The sequence below is a fragment of the Lepus europaeus genome, chromosome 18 (genome assembly GCF_033115175.1).
Source record: "Lepus europaeus isolate LE1 chromosome 18, mLepTim1.pri, whole genome shotgun sequence".
NCBI lineage: Eukaryota > Metazoa > Chordata > Mammalia > Lagomorpha > Leporidae > Lepus > Lepus europaeus.
The window spans coordinates 6,682,869-6,697,320 of NC_084844.1; the positions used below are offsets into that span (position 1 = coordinate 6,682,869).

The 14,452-nt window shown below is 59.2% G+C and overlaps 1 protein-coding gene across 2 annotated transcripts in view; it reads left to right on the top strand.

Moving 5' to 3' along the window:
* SDK2 (sidekick cell adhesion molecule 2) overlaps positions 1 to 14,452 on the top strand; it is a 244,342-nt gene that overhangs the window by 143,521 nt on the left and 86,369 nt on the right. For both annotated transcript variants that reach the window (XM_062216721.1, XM_062216722.1), the window contains exons 3-4: positions 250 to 356; positions 12,297 to 12,444. In XM_062216721.1, coding sequence (XP_062072705.1) covers positions 250 to 356; positions 12,297 to 12,444 — 255 coding nt within the window. The remainder of the gene's footprint in view (positions 1 to 249; positions 357 to 12,296; positions 12,445 to 14,452) is intronic.

Genomic DNA, 14,452 nt, shown 5'->3' on the forward strand with positions numbered 1-14,452 from the left:
ACAGGCTGAGGACGGCAGCCTCCAGCGGAGCTGACACAGCCCTAGGAGGCCTGGCCACGGGCAGAGTCAAGGTCTCAGGCACAAAGCAAAGGCCTCATTGCCTTCGGGGAAGGCACCCTGGGGTGATGGACAAGAGCCTAGAGCTTCCTGGTGCTTTTCATTCCTGTAGGGGGGGACTTAGTGACCTCTGACTTCTGAACCCAGTCTGACCTCTGCCCCCTGCTCACTGGCGTCTCCTCCCTCTCCTAGGTACATGATCACCAGCCTGGACCGCACCCACGCCGGCTTCTACCGATGCATCGTGCGGAACCGGATGGGGGCCCTGCTGCAGCGCCAAACCGAGGTGCAGGTGGCCTGTAAGTACCACTGGGGCAGGGTGGGGTGGGGCCAGGGCGGGGCCTGGGGCAGGCGGGCTCTGCAGGGGCCACACCCTCCAGCCACGAATGGACAAAGCCAGATCCAGCCGTGGCTTCCCACACCACTGGGTGCTGGCAGTGGCCCTTCATGCTTGTCCGGCTCAGTCCCCGCATGTTACACTTGGTAGAACCAAGGCCCGGAAGTGGCAGGAGCTCCCCAGGGTCACCAGCGGGCCAGTGCCAGGCGCGTCTGCTGGCTCTGTGACAGTGCACACATGGCAGAGTGTCAAGAGCTCCCCAGGACCCTTCCGTCCAGGAGAGGGTGACCTCGTCAGGGCCCTTGACTGCCCTGTGGTGTGTGGGGTTTTGTGTTTTGTTTTGTTTTAAGATTTATTGATTGATTTGAAAGGCAGAGTTACAGAGAGACAGAGGCAGAGAGAGAGAGAGGTCTTCCATCTGCTGGTTCCCTCCCCAGATGGCCGCACGGCCAGAGCTGTGCCGATCCGAAGCCAGGAGCCAGGAGCTTCTTCCGGGTCTCCCACGTGGGTGCAGGGGCCCAAGGACTTGGGCCATCTTCTACTGCCTTCCCAGGCCATAGCAGAGAGCTGGATGGGAAGTGGAGCAGCCGGGACCCGAACCGGGGCACATATGGGATGCTGGCACTGCAGGCAGCGGCTTGCACACGCCACAGCTCAGGCCCTATGTGGTTTGTGTTTTAAAGGGGGTCTTGCTCCCTGCTTTTGGGTCTCCTCTGGGGTCAGCCTCTTACTTGGGGAGGGGATCGTAAACCCGGCAGCCGGGACCTCCCCAGCCACGGGACTCCTGGGTCCCTGTGCCCTGGTTTCCACATCCTCCAGCTCCCTCAGCCTAAAGCAGTAGCATGCAGGGCTCCATAGGAAGCCTCAGTGGGTGCTGTAGCCCACAGTGGGGGAGGGAGATGTTGAGTTGGGGTCTGCGAAGGCCCCTGTGGGCAGAGAGCAAAGTGGGAGATGCTCACGGAGCCCTGCCCATGGCACCAGCCCCCACAGGGGCTCCCTGATGGGGAGGAAGGGACCAGGACCCCAGTGGCTGGCAGCACCCTCTCCCAGGACTTCCCCCCCAACACCCCACCCAGAGTAGGTGCTGTGTGCCAGAAGCGAGGCCCACGGGGGCCTCTTTCCCATGGGGTTTCTTGCAGGGAGAGGGCCCGGCTGTGCTGCAGGACTTGGGAACTTGGGCACCCTTAGTGAGCCTAGGAAACGAAAGACGAGAAAGGACAGTGTTCTCATCTGGGCCCGCGGGGCAGGCTTGCTCTGGGGAGAGGCCTGGGGGAGGGGAAGCTAAAAGAACATCTCGATCAAGGCCCAGAATGTCGGTGATGATCATGGAGAGCAGCCATGGTCAGAGCCGGGGAGGGACTTCCGGTAAATCGGCACTAAAAGCAACGTGCAGCCGAAAAGGCTGGAATTACACGGAGGGGCCTTGGGCAGCTGTGGGCCCGGAGGCCACCTGGGGAGCTTCCAGGGGCCAGGGAGACTGGGTGCACGTGGGGGTGTGCGTCAATGTGTGCAGTTGTGTGTGCATGGGTCAGTGCTTCCGCTCATGTGTGTGTGTGTGTGTGTGTGTGGATCAGTATTCTGGATTCCATATGCACCTGTGTGTGTCACAAGCATGTGTGAGTGTATGCAAAGGTGTCCATACACACGTGTCCAAGTACGTGCCCACACGTTGTACACACATGTACCTGCATGGATGTGCCTGTCTGGGTTGGTTCACGTTTGTACACCTGTGTGCAGGAGAGAACAAGTGTGTATGTGTGAGTGTGCACACGCGTGTGAGTACACACACACCATTGGAAACGCCATCAGACCACGCTGTGGACACGGTTCCGCCTGGGCTGGGAGGGGTGGGGAGGGGGTACCTGGCTCTGGAGAAAACATTGTGGAGTTCAGAGTTCCGAGGTGAGATGACGTTGAAAATGGAAAAGGCCCGGAGGTCAGGGACCGTGGCCGCAGTGCCGCCTTCCTGGGCTGTAGCAAGAATCCAAGCGCTCACTACGCACAAACCCAGCACGGGAGCGACTCCCTCGGCCTGCTCTCTGCCCCTCACCCCATCAGCGCCCTCCTGCCCCGAGCTGGAGGGTGGCAGTCAGACCTCTAACAGGGCATGCAGCGAGGTGCACCTGTCGTGGACACAGGACTTGATAAGGACCGAGGGGCGCCTGGCGTCTCTCTGTGCCTTGGGCTAACCTGGGCCTGCCCATGAGGGCTCCCAGCCTGCGAGCAGGATGAGGAGCTGCTGGGGGGAACGCGTGCTGCCTGACACCCTAACTTCTGCCCGGGAACAGCCCCTCCAGGAGGGGTTACCCTGCGCTCTCTCTCCCCGCACTGCCCTCTCCAAGGGTCCTGGACCCCACAGTGAGGCTGGCAAGGAGGACCCTGTGTGGCCGTGATGTGCGGGCTCCTGGCCCAAATGCCCAAGTGAGGGTCAAGCCCTGGTCAGTTGCTGAGTCAAGGGTGCAGTGAAAGGACTTGGGGAGGGTGCCCTCCCCCAGGAGGCAGCGTGGCCTCACGGAGGGGGCAGGGTTTCAAGTCAGACCATGACGTTTGAATCCCGGCTCTGCCCTTGGTGGCTCTGTGACCCCAGGGAAGTGACTGAGCATCTCTGAGCCCTCCCCCTCCCCCACAGCTCAGATCCCGTATCTGTGGGATATATTGAATAAGACCTGCTCGCCCAGCAGGCTCACATGTGTCAGAGCACCCAGCCAGCGCCCACACATGGAGCTCCAAGGCGCCTTGGGAGCCACAGGTGCACTCAGCCCAGGGGGTGGGCTGAGCACACGCAGCCCTGCCAGACACAGAGCGGGGCGTGGCTCCTTCCCCTGCCCCTCGGCCGCCGCACGTGGGGGACTCCGGGCCCCGTTCCTTCCGCCATCAACAAGGGCCAGATGCCTGCTGGGCTTGGTTGTCACCGTGACATCCTTGCACCATGGCCCCACCATGTCACGTGCTGGGCCACCGCAGCTGTGAACCTGTGCACGTGACATTCCAGGCCCTGAGCAGAGCCCCAGGGAGCATCTGGATGGGGCAGGAGGGGGAACAAGGAGGGGGACCGCCCATAGCAGCACTGAGGGGCGTCTGACACAGCAGGAGGCTTGGTAGGCCCTGGAGCGCCTCGCCTCGCAACACCATTTAGGGGAAGCCAAGGTCACGGCCCTCTGGGCTGGGAAAGCCCCGGAGACTCCCATCTGGCCCAGCCCCGGGGTGAAGCCGGGAAACCGGTGGCAGAGTCCCTGCGCACGGCTCTCACTTGCCTCGTCCCCATCAGCCGTGGAAGCTGAAGAATCCCCTGTCCACTGCCCTCCCATGGCTTCAGGGCGTGGGGAAAGCTGAGGCCTGGAGAAACCGTCCTCACCCATGGGGCTGTGCCGGGCAGCACACGCCGTGGTCTCTGGTGCTCCCTCCCATGTTACAGCTGAGCGAACCGAGGCTCGGCAGGACAACGTAACTCGCCTACGGCACGCCATGGGGAATTACAGAGCCGGGATCAGAACCTCGGCTGGCAGATTCCAAAACCGCCCCGTGCTGCTGCGTGAGGGCCAGAAAAGAAAAATCAAATTGGGGTGGGTGGGAGGAGGGTCGGGGTGGCCTGCGGGGGTCAGGGTTCGAAGAGAGAGTCGAAGAGACGCCCCTAGACTGTCCCACGTCCACACGCCCTCTAGCGCCAGGGGGTGGGGCCACGTCTTCGGTCCTTTGGTTTATTTTGCTGTCGGCCACTCAGGTGCATGAGAAATGCTTAGACGGAGCCCCCGGGCCCCCCGTGAGGCCGGCCATGGCGCTTGAGCCTACATCATGGGCAGGGCGTGGGTATGGGGTCAGACGCAGGTTCTAGCCCCATCTCATCCCTGCCCCAGATGGGATGGTGTCCCATCTGCAAGATGAGATCTGTTTCAGCTCCAACGTCAGTAAGGCTGACAGTGCGGAGGAGAGAAGGGTCCCCCTAAAGAAGCCCAGGGCCCCTCCCAGCTCAGATCTAAGTGTTTGCCCCACGCTGGACACCCAGCAAGCAGGAAGGGCAGCCACCATCAGAGAGCCCCGAGCCCAGCTCCCGCCTAAGGAGATCATCCTGCTGTGTCATCATGTCAATGTCATCACGGCAGGGTCGCTCCTCCTCATCTCCCGGGACAGATCGAGGGTTGGAAGGTCGGGAGGTGTCTTAAGAGCTGCGTGTCTTGACTGGACACACGGAAGCTCCGAGTCAAGTGTACGGCCCCAGTTCCCACACCCGGCATTTCTACCTTCAGTCTCCCCTGCCTGGTGGCATGAAGCCATGAAAGGACCCAGCCACAAACTTGGGTCCGGATGCCAGCTTGTCTCACAAGCTGTGTGACCTAGGGCAAGTTCCTCAACCTCTCTGCGCCAGTGCTACTCTTAGCAGCTACGTGGCCGGGCTGCTGTGAATCAAGGCATAAACCAATGTGGCAGGTGGTTCCCAGGCTGGACAGCTCCCAGGAAGGGCTAACCTGTCATCCCTTGGAGACACCCACCAGAAAGGGGTCCTGCAGCTGCCATTGGCACCCCTGTTCTTCCTGTCCACCCAGCACCCTCACCCTCCACTGAGCAGAGCTGTTTAAGGAGGTCTTCATCCTAGGGTTCTCACCCTGCACCTGGACAACCCAGAGAGTGAGGGCCTCCTTAAATCTGTCACCTCGCTCTACCCTGGTCCTGTCTGTCCGTGCACCCGTCCATCTGTCCGTGCACCCGTCCGTCTGTCCGTGCACCCGTCCGTCTGTCTGTACATCCATCTATCTGTGCATCCATCCCTTCTCTCGCACTCACACAGCTGCGCTCAGTTCTGGGGACGCATGGGGGCACAGCTGCCTCCCCCAAGCCCCTAGCTCTGCCCTGCTTGGTTCCTTTGTGCCCGGTGCAGCCGTCTGAGCCCCTCGCCAGGGATGCTGGGCCAGGCAGGCCCCACCTCTGGCTCCCACCCCCCTCCCGTAGAGGGATCGTGAATTGGGTTCTAATGAGAAATTAATACGGCAGCTGTGCTACCAACTAATGATAACGACAAAGTCGTTAAAAAAAGATTCTTTACTTGTTTTTAATTACAGCAATTAAGGAGAAGTCAATAAAACATCTCCCCCACCCCGGCCCCCTTCCTGTCTCCTCCCAGAGTCTCCTCTCTGTATTTTTAAAGTCACCGTAAATTTTTGGCATTGGCCAAGCGGAATGAGAGGCTGGGAGGATCAGGAGAGCCAGCAGTCAGGGTCCCTCAAAGCCAGCAGCTTCCGCCCAGGTCCTGTGGGCCCCCAGCCGCGGTCCCCAGCCCTCAGCCACGGCTGACACCAGCGGCCACACCCCCTCGAGCCGCCACAGGGCGGAGGGGCCCTGCCCTTCCTAGATCCTGGCCTGCAGCCCTTGCCATCATTGTTGCAGCCACACCGAGAAAATACGGCTGAGTCACGCGGGGCAGGGGTCCCACCGACGGCTCTGGCTGCCTTAACTCGCTCTCTGAGGTGTGGCTGTGGGGTGCAGGCTGTTCAGGGCCACAGCATGGTATCTTTCTGGAACATGGCTGTTTCCTGAATGCCGAATTCAAAGCCTTCCCGAAGCACCTGCTGTTGCCATGGAGTCCCTGCTCCATGGACGGCAAGGACACAGCGGGGGCCAAAGCCGAGACACTCATCTCTGCCCTCGACCTAAGTCAGAACGTAACTACAAGGATATTTCCAAAAAGAGATGAGTTATTGTTGGGGCACCAGATTTGAAACGTGTGCCGAGTGTTTGCCAGACGTGTTCCCGCGAACTCCGGGAAGACCCTTTATGCTCGCTTCCTGAGTGTTTGGGTCAGCATCAGCTTTTCTTTGCATTCCATTTTCTGTGAAGTTTTTGAAGTCTGTTTGCATTGCTTATGGTGAGACCCGCAAAGAAAAGCCGCATGTTGTAAGGAAAAATGAAGCCAGAGAAAGGGGTAGAGGGAGGGTTACGGGGTCTTGTGTGATACGGTGGCGGATGGTGGCTGCTCCGGGGAGGTGACAGTGAGTGGAGTCTCCCAGGGAAGCAAAGGGTGAACCAAACAGGCAGAAAGCCCCTCCAGGCCGGGAACAACAAGTGAAAAGGCCCTGAGGCAGACTTGGGTGTCTGAGGCCGGGGTGGCGGGAGCAGAGTGCGGACGAGGGGAGACGGGCCTTGTTGGGGTGGCCACGTTGGGTGTTGCTCCAAATGAGACAGGAGTCATGGGTGGGCCAGGCAGTGGCGTGATAGCTTCTCGCCGGAGGGAAAGGCATTGTTTTTGTGAACCACAATGACTTACCATCCCGGGCCCCCCAGACTGGCCAGAACCAGTGTAACCAGATGTGCTGCCGGGAACGTGTGTAAGTGGGAACGTGGTCCAGATGTGGGCACTGGGTTGTTGGTGGTAGCAGAATTAACGCGCATGCCCCCCCACCCCGCCCAGCAATCCCACTGTCTTCTTTTTTTTTTTTTAAGATTTTATTTATTTATTTGAAAGGCAGAGTTACAGAGAGGCAGAGGCAAAGAGAGAGAGAGAGAGAGAGAGAGAGAGAGAGAGGTCTCCCATTCACTCCACAAATGACTGCAACGGCCAGATCTAGGCTGATCTGAAGCCAGGAGCCAGGAGCTTCTTCCGGGTCTCCCACATGGGTGCAGGGGCCCAAGGACTTGGGCCACCTTCTGCTGCTTTCCCAGGCACATTAGCAGGGAGCTGGATCAGAAGTGGAGCAGCCAGGTCTTGAACCAGTGCCCAAATGGGATGCTGGCGTCGCAGGCAGCGGCTCTACCCGCTGTGCCACAGCACCAGCTCCCGACAACCCCATTTTCAGCATAAGCCCTGCGGCTCCCTTAGCCTTGTGTGCCAGGAGGTCCTTGGGAGGCTGCTCTCAGCAGGACATCGAGTGACAGAGAGCACACTGCCGGGTCAGCAGCGCTGTACTGCTACATCCGGGGCCTTCCGTGTGGTGCTGGGAACGGCCGAATTGCACACCAGGCCTGGATGGAGTTGCGTGACAAAGGGGATCAGAGGACCACATAGTGACTCAGCCTACCCTCAGCCGCGAGAGGCCGAATCCGTGCACGGCGACGTGGAAGAACAACACCGGCACAGTCGCCTCCAGCCTTTGGGAGAGAAATTGGCTGGGGGGAGGGGGGCTTTTGGGGAGGGGACAAGGCGAGGGTGCTGTCCTGCCCGTGACTGACGTGGGCACAGGAGCGCTCGTTTTCATCCTCACGTGTAATTACGGTTGCCCTTTTGCATGTACGACGTATCTCACCATTGCTAAATGCTCTACACCCTCACGTGGAATGAGAACCCTGTAAGGCACAACACAGACATCCAAGGTCATTTTTAGGCCACGGCTGTGCACCCCAGGCCCACCCTTCTTTGCTCCCGAGGCCAATCTCTCTTGGAAAAGCTGGCTCAGCCCTGCAGGGCGTAACCTGGTTTGTGAACAAGCATGTGCCAGACCGGGACTGGAGGAAACTCTCACCTGCACCTGCTGCATGGAAGCGAGTTTCCCCAGGGGACCCAGCCTCTGTCACCGAGGGCCTTCCTCGTCTCCCCTCTCCCCGTGTCATCTGGCTGCACGGGCTCCCTCTTAGCAGCCTCTCGGGGCAGGTGTGGGAGCAGTGGGCACACACTCGGTGCCTGCTCCAGCTAGGGGCTCCTCCCGGCAAAGCAGAATGGAGAGAACGGGCGGGCACTAGGGTTTGGGGGCCATGCTGAGGAGGGGGTGGAGCACAGGGGACGGTCAAGCGTAGAACTTGGATCGAGGCCGTTTGTGCCTTCCTTCCCGACATCCCACCGTGCGTACGGACAGGCAGCCAGCCACTGATCCCACCATGCAAACGTGCAGCTATAAAACCGTCCGTCCTCCCATGCAGACAGACACACAGCCGCCCTCCCCTCCGTAGACATAAGCCAGACACCACGTACACGTACACACAGCCACGTATCCTTCCATCGGCGCATCCCACTGAACAAACCCACGACCCCATGCTACCGCCCTAAAGAACGTCTTTCATTCCCCCTGTGCACCCCTTCTGTGTCAGCCCCTGCCCTTCCCACACATCCTTCCCGCTGGCCTGATGCCGCACACGTACATGCACACGCCTGGTTTACTCATTGTCACTGTATTGACAGGCAAAGAGAGAGAACCTTCGACCTGCTGATTCACTCCCTCAAACGTCCTTAGTATCCAGGGCTGAGCCAGGCCAGAGCCAGAAGCCAGGAGCCAGGAACTCAGTGGAGGTCTCCCCGCTGTGGTGGCCTTGTTAGTGTCTCTGCTCCTAGGCAGCCGCCCCCACCTCCCAGCCTGTCCCTCCTCCCCCACAGTTGCGCGGGATGTCAGTCTGTTTGCTCTGCCCGACTCATGAAGGAACTGTGCAAATGGTGGCATTGGGTGGACTTAGGACCTACTGTGTGCAAGGCACCTACTGTGTGCAGGTGTCGTGCAAGGAGCTGCTAGGACTGGAACTGAACAGAACTGCCTCTCAAAGCCTGCTGCCTGCTGGGAGCCGAAGCGGCCATATGCAGGATTTTAATTGGAGTCCTGTTAGGGAAAGGGGCGGGGGAGGGCTCAGCCCGGACTGTTTAGCCTCAGCTTAGCCGCTCTGTCTTCATGAGCCTCAATTTCCTCCCCAGCAAAATGGAACTAATAAAACCAGAGAGGGGAGAAATAAACTCTGTTGCCATGAAATTGCTTTAAATTGTTCAAATATATCTTCTGAGTTCTGTGGGAAAAAAAAAGTTTTTTAAATAGATAAAAATTATTGTAGGAACCAAAATCAAGGTGATTTATTGATGTAATTTTTTATAGACAGAGCCAAGTAATAGAAATTAATAAACAATGAAAAATGTGTATTTATTAAAGTGGAGCTTGCCGTGTGTTTGTGAGGATTAAGTGAGATAATACGTGGGAAATCTAGGTGGAGAGAAGCCGGCAGAGAGTAAGCCTTCCACAAATCTTTGCTTTTTTAATTCTGTTTGGATGGTCTGGGGTAATCTTTGCTAAGGAGATGATGTTTAAACTAAATGGTGAAAAATGCATGGGTTCGTTCCAGTATTTTAATACTGCAAATATTGGGTAGAATCTACGGCACTTCCGGATCCTCTTCCAGTTTCTGTGGCTGCGTGACAGATAACCCTGGAGCCCAGTGGTGTGCGGGAGTCACTGCCCGTGCTCCCAGCGTCTGGTCCTCCCGTGTGCACGGGCTGCATGGGCGTGGCTTGTCTGTGCGCCAAGGGCGGAGGTCTCAAGGCTGGGGGCTGAAACCACCCTGGGGGCTCAGGTCCTCTCCTCCTGGGCTGTTCCCTCGTCTCCTTGGGCTGGATGGGGCTTCCTCCCAACACGGTGGCTGGGATTCCAAGGGCGAAGGTCAGGGGAAGCTGCCTCCTTCTGATGACCCAGCCTTGTCATGGCATCATTTCCAGAATATTCTATCAGTGCGGTAGTCACAAGTTCCCCAGATTCCAGAGGAGGGCATGGGGCAGGTGCTGTGGCATAGCGGGTAAAGCCGCCGCCTGCAGTGCCAGCATTCAAGTATGGGTGCCTGGGTGAGTCCCAGCTCCTCCACTTCTGATCCAGCTCTCTGCTGTGGCCTGGGAAAGCAGCAGAAGATGGCCCAAGTGCCTGGGCCCCTGCACCCACGTGGGAAACTAGGAAGAAGCTCCTGGCTCCTGGCTTTGGCCTGGCCCACAGATGGCTGTTGCAACCATCTGGGGAAGTGAAACAGCAGATGGAAGACCTCTCTCCTCTCTCTCTCTCTCTCTCTCCCCCCTCTCTCTGTGTAACTCTGACTTTCAAATAAAAAATAAATCTTTCTTGTAAAAACACATCAAGAACTCAAAAGGCACAGGTGTGGAGGCAGGGCCTCTGTGCCCGGGTGGGGAGGGGACACCTGGAGCCCAGCCTGTCTCGAGTCAGCCGTGCAACCTTGGCTCCGGCTGGAGCTCCCTAGGCAGCTCTACAGGCTGACGTCTGGGTGCCCCCGACCCGAGTCATTCTCCCCTTGGGGGTGTCACAGGCTTCTGGGGGCCTCCTGCTGGCAGCAGAGGGAGCAGACACAAGGCTGTGAGAGTTGAGAAATGAGAGTCGCTGCTGTAGGAGTCCAGGTGGCTTAGGATGTGGCCCCGAGGTCAGGGCGGGACCACTGGGCAGCAGGCACATTCTAGCCCCCTGGAACCTCACTGCCCATAGGCATGGTGGTCTGGTGAGCCCAGGGCGATGGGCTGAGGAGGGGTGGTCTGAGCACGATGTGCCCCTTCTCCACACCCACACCAGCAAAGTCACACACTTCGAGGCATTGTCAAGTCTGCAGGGGACTCAGACACACAGCCAGGGTCGGACCAACAGCTGCTTCTCGCAGCTGAGTTTGGACATGCTCACTTTGCTGAGTGTCTCGCTAGAACGCCGGTCTTTTTTTTTTTTTTTTTTTTTTTTTTTGACAGGCAGAGTGGACAGTGAGAGAGAGAGAAAGGTCTTCCTTTTGCCGTTGGTTCACCCTCCAATGGCCACCACGGCAGGCACGCTGCGGCCGGCGCACCGCGCTGATCCGATGTCAGGAGCCAGGTGCTTCTCCTGGTCTCCCATGGGGTGCAGAGCCCAGGGACTTGGGCCATCCTCCACTGCACTCCCTGGCCACAGCAGAGAGCTGGCCTGGAAGAGGGGCAACCAGGACAGGATCGGTGCCCCGACTGGGACTAGAACCCGGTGTGCTGGCGCCGCAGGCGGAGGATTAGCCTATTGAGCCGCGGCGCCGGCTTTTTTTTTTTTTTTTTTTTTTTTTTAAGATTTATTTATTTGAGAGGTAAAGCTACAGAGAGAGGAAGAGACAGAGAGAGGTCATCCATTTACTGGTTCGCTCCCCAAATGGCCACAATGGCTGGAGCTGGGCCAATCCAAAGCCAGGAGCCAGGAGCTTCTTCTGGGTCTCCCACATGGGTACCGGGGCCCAAGAACTTGGGCCATCTTCCACTGCTTTCGCAGGCCATGGCAGAGAGCTGGATAGGAAGTGGAGCAGCCGGGACTCGAACCGGCGCCCATAGGGGATGCCGGCACTGCAGGGAGAGGCTTCACCTACTACACCACAACCCCGCCCCCCAGAATGCCAGCTCTGACCAACAGGTCTTGGGAGGAGGGGCCCGAGACCCTGCCTGGGTGATGGGGGATGCCCGTGCTGCCGGCAAGTACATGCGTTTTGGTGCCGTCGTCATTTGTGGAGGAAGCAAAAGTCCCCCTTCCCAAGCCCCTTCTCCAAGCCGCTGCCCCCTGCACCAGCCCAGCACGCAGTCAGGCAACCAACAGGGTTTCCTGTGCACAGCCCTGCTCTGGGCTTCCCTCCTGATGGGTGGAACATCAGAGCCACCTGCTGAGGCACAGGCAAGGTGGGCTTTATGCTCACGCACCTGCAGCCACACACACCACGCAGGAGGGAAAGCCACTCTGTGTCCGCTTCGAGCACCCTCGACCTCCCTCCCTCCGGTGTGCCCACCCTTGCCTCCCCACCAGGGCGCGGAGCGGCGGCCCCAGGACGCGGCCCTGACCCCTGAAGGCAGCACACAGGCCAGCAAAGGGGGAACAACTCTGCCCGGCTCCAGAGTGCGAGGTCTGAGTTCACGTCGTGGCTCTGTGCCCTTGGACGAGTGAATTTGCTTCTCGGAGCGCATGCAAGCGGCTCTTTTGGTTATAAGATGTATGGCCCGAGGTGTGGCTGATGCAGGAGTCCATTGGTCCAGGGTGAGGGGACATAAATGCAAAGCCTGAAGCCGTGCACATCCTAGTGCCGGGTCAGAGGGCAGGTGAGGGCTACAGTGGTGACCCCTCCCTTGATCGCCCCATCTGCCCCTGCTCCTCCTCCAGCTGCCACCATGCCCCACCGGGAGCCAGGCCGTCCCTGGGGCTGACCTCGGCCTCTGACCCTGCTCGCCCTGTCACCCCTGCAGACATGGGGAACTTCGAGGAGGGCGAGAAGCACCAGAGTGTCTCCCACGGAGAAGCCGCCGTCATCCGCGCCCCACGCATCGCCAGCTTCCCCCGGCCGCAGGTCACGTGGTTCCGGGACGGCCGCAAGATCCCGCCCAGCAGCCGCATGTGAGTGCCTGCTCCGTGGGGACCCGGAGGGAGGTGGGGAAGAGCAGAGAGGCCTCCCGGTGCTGGGTATGGCCCTGTCAGCCGAAACCTCATCCAGCTCCTGGGGACACAGCCGGCCTGGGGTCGTCCCAGGGTGGCGCAGAAGCTGGGCTTACAATGGCCTCCTTGCAGAGCGGCTGGGAGGACTTGGGGCCCTGGAAAGGCAGCTGGGTCCCTGCTCTCAGCTGGAGACTAATTCTGCCCCCAGGGCACTTCAAACACCCACGTACAGAGACCCTGTCACCGTGGCGACAGGCCCAGGACTCAGGGGCCGGGGCAGAGTGTGGCTCGGCAGCGGTTGGGATGGAGGGCTGTGTGTGCTTTGGCTGTGGGGAGGTGTGGCCAGGGCAGGCCCATAGCGTGAGAAAGATGCAGCCCTTAGAGCATGCGCCCACTGTGTGCCCACTGGTGTCGCAGTGGGGCCTGGCCAGCACCCCACACCTCCTCTTCCTCCAGTCCCCTCTCACGCTGCAGCCTGCTCAGCTGTCATTTGCGATGCCAGCTCACCCCTGCTCCAGGAGGCCGCCCTGCTCCCAGTCTGCTCGGGCTGCCTGCTGTGCACACCGGGTGGAGCCTGTCCTGGTCTCTGTGGGGAGTGAGGAACAGAAGGACAGATCTTGTCTCTGGGGAACACTCAGCGCAGCGAGAAAAATGTCATGACAGCAACAGGGTGACATCACACTCATGGCAGTAGCTGTCATCATAGCAACAGGATGACATCCCACTCATGGCAAAAGCTATTGCCATGGCAACAGGGTGACATCACACTAATGACAGTAGCTGTCATCATAGCAACAGGATGACATCACAATCGTGGCAAAAGCTGTCGTCATAGCAACAGGATGACATCACACTTGTGGCAAAAGCTGTCGTCATAGCAATAGGATGACATCACGCTGATGGCAGTAGCTGTCATAGCAACAGAGTGACATCACGCGAATGGCAGTAGCCAGCGTTTATGGAGTGGCTGCTATGATCTCGGGAAGCGCCAGGCTCACTGGGCACATCCCCTCCCCTCCAGCGTTCTGTCGCGTTCTCTCTCCCTGTCCCCAGAGCACATGCTCAGAAGACAGCTGTCCAGCGCACAGCGCTCATAGTAACCCTGCGAGGTGGCTGGGTTCGTCCCCATCTTACAGGTGATAGCAGGGAAGCAGCGAGGCCGGGTCTGGCCCCACGGACTCAGGACGCAGGGCCCTGAGTTGTTGTCTTGCAGAGATGTGACCTCGTGACCGCACCTGTGGGTCACTGTCCTGACAGAGATTCTCCACCTGGCCACCTGCTCAGAGTTGCTGGGAGTCTTGAAATGTGCTGACCCGGGATGTCCTGGTCGCACTGAGATAGGTGTGATGCAGGCGTAGGATTCTAGAAAGCCCCCCGGGTGATTCTGACAGGCAGCCGGGGTTGGAACCGCCGTTCTGCAATAATGCTCCCTAACAAAACATCCCAGCGGCCTACAGCAATAAGCGGTTTTTTTCTTTCTCATGAACTTACAGGGTGGTGGTTTAGACTGGGCTGGGCGGACTCTCTTGTCTGAGGTGGGCTGGGCTGTCTCTCTTGTCTGGGATGGGCTGGCTACTGCCTGATGGTGGCAGCCTCACACTGGGTGATTGGGTGACCCAGCTGGGCTCTGCACGCCCCATCCACCTGCTGCCTGGCCCAAGCTCACCGTCCAGGAAACTGCAGGGGAGCATGAGAAGAAGGAGAAAGATAACATTGCCAGGCCTCTGCTAGCATCCCACGGGCCAAAGCAGATAAAGGGCTGGGAAATAGGCCCTGTGCCTCGAGTGACGGACCTGCAGACGCTGGCAGAGGGAGCACAGAGGGGGGCGAGGGTGGCAGTGGCACCTCTGGCCAGCAGGTGGACTCAGGCCATGGGAGCCAGAGCGTGTCCCTTCGTGTGGACAGTGAGATTACGTCCTGCAGGGGGACCGCTCTGCCACTCAGAGGTCCTAGCCCATCCTGGCTCCTC